Source organism: Zalophus californianus, chromosome 7, assembly GCF_009762305.2.
Source record: "Zalophus californianus isolate mZalCal1 chromosome 7, mZalCal1.pri.v2, whole genome shotgun sequence".
NCBI classification, from domain to species: domain Eukaryota; kingdom Metazoa; phylum Chordata; class Mammalia; order Carnivora; family Otariidae; genus Zalophus; species Zalophus californianus.
In genome coordinates this window covers 132,700,746-132,706,770 of record NC_045601.1, presented here as the reverse complement: position 1 = coordinate 132,706,770, position 6,025 = coordinate 132,700,746, and the positions used below count along the sequence as shown (strand labels likewise).

The following is a 6,025-nucleotide window of genomic DNA, read 5'->3' as shown; positions in this document are numbered from 1 at the left end:
CTAAGAATTGAGTCGATGACTCTGTCACTAGCTAGCCATGTGACCTTCTCTCAGCCCCTTAAGTCTCTCTGTGCTCCAGTCTCCCCAGAGGTGGACATGGGGACATGGAATCACAGGAGCAAACACACCTCGGAAGTGCCATGTGGATTTGGTACTTTTGCCCAGGTTTGGCTCGGCCTGACTGGCTATAAACGGTCAATGGTCTTTTCTTCTCAGCCCAAGTTTCCATAAAAACCCACTCTGGTGTTATTGGTGGTCTGGCACTTATCAGGTCTTTCGTTTGGATAATTTAAAAACTAGGCTTTCAGAAGGTCCCCCTTAGCCTGGGCTGTAATGCTCCTTCCCCGCAGGGGAACTTCACGCTGACCCTTTACCTTCTCCCCTGCCACACCTGCCACACCACCTGCAACCCGGCGGCAGATGGGAGCGTTCCGTCTGGAAGCAGATATTACAGTGTGTGTGTGGGGGGGAAAGAACCCCTCGATACACTAACCTTGTTAAATGTCTACTCAATTCATGAACTTCCATTTCAGTGCTTTTAAATTCATTGAGCTCCTTTCGAATGGCAGCCTGGAATGAAGAGAAGCCTGTGAGTATGCGGAAGAGGGAAAGGAGTTTGCCTTTTATTTCCATTTGCTCTGACAAAGCCATATGGCAAAGTGTGGAAAATGAACTCTTTCACTGGGAGGGGAAAAAGAAAAATCACCCAGCACCTACTACGAATCCTCGTCCTGCTAAATGTAAATGCAAACGGCTAGAGCTGGCAAACTGTCCGAAGTGTCCCTGTCTTCACGGAGCGCCGCCCGTGAAATGGCAACCTCTCATCTCCCTTAGGTAAATGACCTGAGCTCGCCACAAGCACTGTGATGCCTCAAGATGGATCCTTCTAGAAGGTGTGGGTCAAACTCAACCAAATTAAGGGAATTAATGGTGAGCACCCCCCTCTCATTTATAAAGCCCTCACTCGTTTATACAGCTCTGTTGACTCTGAGGTGATCTAGGTCATCATCAAGGACATGGGCTGCGTGGGAACGGCCTCCTCCTTCCACCACTGGCCACAGAGAGGAGCTGCGGCCCGGGGCGGGCCGGGCATCCCGCTGCAGGACTGGAGAGGAGCGAGTGGGACAGAGGTCTGGCCTTGGAGGAAACCTCGCTTCTTCCCTGGGGGCTGAAATTCTTTAGGTGGGATCAGCGGGGCTCCCCCCCTGAGAAGGCAGGTGCCCAGTGTGCCTGTTTACCAGCCCCGGTTATCACTTCCTGTTCCTCTGCCGGAGCAGCCTGTGCGGAACTAGGGTTCCCACCCTGCTGCTACGCACAACTTGAGCACGCGCGTGTGGAGACACGCTGTACTTTCCCTCGGCTTCAGCTGATCCCCTCATCCTTGCTCAGCACACCGCAGTCAGCCTGCGAACAAAAGGGCCAAGGCCCCTTCCTCCGTTCCTGTTTATGTGACATAACTGCCGGGTGTGTGCGTGCGTGCGTGCGTGTGTGTGTGTGCCTAGTGGCTGGTGGGGCCATCCCTGGGGTCACTCCCCACAGACGCCTACACAGGGAAGAGAGGAGTGCTATGTTTAAAAGGAGGGCAGAGGCTTCCGCTCATCAGGACCTGTGTGGCGGACCCACACTGTGGCAAGCACTTGGGGAACGTCGGTCTGCCTCCGGTCCCGTCATTCACACCCACGTATAGCAGCTTCCCTGCGTGCACGCTCCCTGCGATTGGTCGGGCCAGAGTCTCGCCGCAGAGGTCCTTGCCACTTATACAAGTGGTTTTTCTAAGAAAGCCACCGGCCCTGGGAATTCATGGGGCAAAGGCAGGCCTCTTCAAGAGAAGGCCCCCAGTGTCTCCCCAGCGTCACTTGCACGTTGGACGTAGTCATTAATGTAGACCTTTTTTTTTTTTTTTTTTTTTTAAAGGCCCTTAGCTCTCCCAGTCTCTCATGATGACTGGACTAGAGTCACAAAGGATTACGAAGTAGAGTTCATTTTGATACATGGTCTGGTGGACAGTAAGAATGAGGTCTCTCTCCCAGCAGGGAGCCCAATGCGGGGCCCGAACCCATGACCTCGAGGTCAAGACCTGAGCTGAGATCAAGACTCAGATGCCCAACTGACTGAGCCACCCAGATGCCCCAGAATGATGCATCTTTTGCCTCATTTCCTATAGAACGAACTCAACTTCCGATTATTCTGTTTTCCAAATGGATGAGGGGTTAGCGAAGGGAGGCAGGTTTTACGGTCTCTCTGCTCTCTGTCCCGTTTCTCCCAGCAGGTTATGATGCCCGCAGACACAGTGAGTTTGTCTCTTTTGGGTTGGGGGACTCCTCCTGGGTGCTGAGGACAGCGTCCTCTTCCCTGGAAGTCTGCGCAGAGCATGGAGCCTGGTGCTCGTGAGCCGTTCTGTGCCCGCCTGGGTGCTCTTCTGTTCCTCTGGGCCCAGCCTCCCTCGCAGCCTTTCCTCCTGCCGCATGTCGCATGATATGTGACTGTCTTGTGCCCTCTCGAGGGCAGTGCAGCGCCAGCTCAGTGAGCCCTGGTGGAGGGAGTGGGGCAAGCAGTGCCCTCGGCAGGCCCCGGCCACCCAGCACCCTCTTAGGGACACCGTGACCATGGCTTTGATGCTGCTTTGGCTACTGGCTATGGGCTCCAAACTGAGGCATGAGGCCCCCCCTACCCCCCGCTCCTCTGCTTACTTTGTCGGCCGCCGTGAGGCGGGTCCATGGCTTGTCGGCCCTGCGGTCGTAATCCTGAGCATCAGCCACCTCCACGTAGTCGCTGAAACGGATGAGGATCTTTCTTTCTCTAAGTTCTTCCACCGTGGGTCTTTGGCTGAGCTGCAGAGAAGGAAAAAGACGGACCCATCAGCCAGAGGAGTTCAGGTGGCCTGGTTGGTTTGCGCACTTACAGGGGAAGATGAGAGGCCACCAACACATCCCACAGCGAGTGTGGGGCATGGCCCCGGCTGGGGAGCTAGGGCTTCTGACGCCTGGGCTTGCGCCTCTTCCAGGGCTCCGAGAGAGACAGAGCTTTATTATCCCCGGAACTCCCTACAGGCTTATCGGGACAGACAGCCAGGCTGTCTCTTCCTTAACGACAGGGCAGCGCCTCCTCACAAGCAGCTCGGACTCCTGTGGGTACGGATCTTCCCACATCTGTGCCACTTGTCCCAGCAGGTGACTGGCCCCTAACACCGTGCTGGTGTCTTGCTTTGGTTTTCTATGTCCACGACCATGTGTCAAAATGGGCGCACTCTGCAGGATGGGTTTGTAAATCATCTTACACGTGTGTGTGTGTGTGTGTGTGTGTGTGTGTGTGTTTTAGACACAAAAGGTGTATATGCAAAAACATGCAGATTCAGGGGTACGCAGCAATGATCTAGGAGGTCCGCGGGGACCCTGCTCCTCAAGAAGTTCAAAGAAAAGGCCAGTCCACACTTGCAGAGCGAGGCGGGGTTTGTGCCAGGGAAGCGGGGCGGGGGGGGGGACAGACCCATGGGATGGGTCTGCGGGGAGGGGGTGAGTTCACAGTGACTTCACTGCCTCCCTGTCCTAGTCACTAGCACCCTTACTTTGCACTTGAACAGCACAAGGCTGATGTTTTTATTAGCATTTCCTGCCACTAAGTTGACTTCTTCTGGAGCAACACTGTCACTCTTTCTTTAGGAGGCTGTCCATTGAGGTTTAAGCTGATGTTATTTAAAAGCAATTTTTCCTCTAAGCCCGGGACCATTTACTTCTATTAATAGAAGAAAATACAGTCAGATACAATCTTACTGCAAAGGCCCCCCCCCCGCCGCCCCCACGGGAATCCGAAGCACCCCGGCTGTTCTCTGTTTCCTGGCTGCTCTGGAGGGCCCTGGCGTGCTGCTAGCTGGCCGACGGTGGACATGCCCAGTCAGAGGACTGCCCGTTGGCAATGGGCAGAATGGAGCCAGGACTGCGAGGCTCCAGGTAAGAGCAGAGCCTACTCGCCTGGACAGCGGGTAGCTCCCCGTCAAAGTGGTTCCAGTCTGTGCTGAGGCAGCCCTGACTTTCCCCGGGACGGGGCCTTCCGGCAGCAGTGCGAGCTTGTCGCCGGAAACCACAGGTCCCCCAGGCTTTATGAGTTGCTGTGAACAAGAGTGGCAGCCTGTCCTGACTCGAAAACATGTTCTCTAAAATGCGAGTTCAGGGAGCTTTTGCACTGTCATGAAAGTACATACAAACACTGTTTCCACATTCTCCCCGCTACATAAGGACTCCCACTCAAAATCCCTTGTATTTCTTAGGACTGGCAAAATTTACCGTGGGGCGCTGGACAAACTTAATTTCTAATTCACCACGACCAGAACAAGGCTAAGCATGGAATTTCTAGTGGTCATTTCTAGAAATCATGATCGGGATATTTTACTAAAAGACTTGACGGCAGAGAGTCCGGAGTGAACAGGAAATGAAATGTTAGATCTAAAGGTCAGGGACTATTTTTCATGCCTGAATCCCATGGAGACTCTAGACAGCATCTCTCCAAATCAATAGGGCGCTGCACCCAAGTGCTCTGAGGGAGGGAATGAGGAGGGCACCAGCTTCGGGATGCTCCCCTGTGGGCACAGGCTCATGCCCCTGGCTCCTTGGTGCCCAGAGGGGCCTCTGGCTGGTGGCTGATGTAGCTCTTGGGGCACGTGAACCTGGGGTCCCTCCTCAGAGGGTGAGGAAATCATCTTTGTGGCCAAAGTCCGGTTTCTGGGGATGGTGGGCTGGCAGAAGGGGTTGGCAGCCTTACGTTTCAATCTGTGGCAGAAATATCACTTGCAACCAGATACTGAAGAGTAAATTACTTGAGACCCAAATCCCACTATTAATACAACTTGACTCAAGTGCATGTCCCTTCCTCCCCTCCGTCTTTCCCTCCCTCCTTCCTTCTTGCCATCCATCCATGTAGCTAGCTAGCATTTTTTGTTTTTTTTTTGAAAGGGGGAGCATGTCATTTTTGGGTTAGTCTCAATTTGGCTGAAGAAAAAGACTGGTCTGTTGCTGTCAGCATCAGCTCCTGGGGTTCATTTTTCTCACTGGTACCTTAACGTTAAATGGAACCCTATTGAGGAAATCCTCGGGCTGTGGGTAACTGAAAACCACCACTGGCATCTGGTCCCGCTGTGCTCAAGGCTCCAGGGGGAAAGAACCTGCCCAGGGCCCGGAGGCCCCACGGAATCCCCACCTGCTGGCAGGCTCCCGTCTCCGTTGGCAAAAACAGAGGTGAAAGCTCCTTTCAGCTTTTCCCTTAAAAACAGTTCTCCCTTCCCTTAAACTCCTTTGTCTCCATTCCCCAAGCCTGTCCCGGGGAGGGCAGGTGAAATTCTCAGGCAGTTTTCCTGCCGGGAAGGAAGAGGAGCCAGCTCTCCTGTCCTGGAGCCCCTGTCAAAACGAGGGGTTATCTGGGGGCCCCCATTCCCAGCTGCCCCCACCCTCGGGGAGGTGGGTGGGCAGGGAACCCCGTTCCCTTGCCCTGCTGCCAACTGATGCCGTTAGCTGGGTTTCTGTAAGAAGGAAACGTATGCTTCAATATTTTCCTATTACGAGTTTTTAGCAAGAAACCCCTCAAGTTTAGGAGAATTTCTGGGCCCAGCAATCAACCCCAATGAACCTGATGAAAATTTGATTTAGGTTTTTTTTTTTTTTTCTGAATGTCTAGACCTTTCTGTGTCAGGAAGGACGGGTTATCACCAGCCTCCTCTGGGTAGCCTGGTCGTTTCAAGGACACACTTAAAACAAGCTAGTGCCTCTTCCTCAGGCCCCCTCACTACTTAGGCTTGGGAAGAGGGGGATGCCCTGCGCCCAAAGACCGGGTGCTCCGAGGGACTTAGAGTATCAAACCATGACTTGGGTGGGGCACCCGGATGAAGTGAGGTCACTTAGCTCTCGTTCTGGAGGTCCCCACCAGGGGGACGCCCGCCCACCACCTGGCCCTGCAGGCACCTGCTTATCCTACTTATAACTGGGGCGACACTTGGCTTGTCACCAGATGCTTGGGATGCTCCATGGAGAGAAGGTCC

At 54.0% G+C, this 6,025-nt stretch overlaps 1 protein-coding gene across 10 annotated transcripts in view; it reads right to left on the bottom strand.

The window, feature by feature from the left end:
- The window catches only part of PHACTR1 (phosphatase and actin regulator 1), a 551,155-nt gene that overhangs the window by 3,656 nt on the left and 541,474 nt on the right, over positions 1 to 6,025 (bottom strand). For all 10 annotated transcript variants that reach the window (XM_027601439.2, XM_027601442.2, XM_027601440.2 and 7 more), the window contains 2 exons: positions 2,691 to 2,831; positions 494 to 570 (listed from right to left, as the gene is read on the bottom strand). In XM_027601439.2, the coding sequence (XP_027457240.1) occupies positions 494 to 570; positions 2,691 to 2,831 (218 nt within the window). Of the gene's footprint in view, positions 1 to 493; positions 571 to 2,690; positions 2,832 to 6,025 lie in introns of those variants that run through there.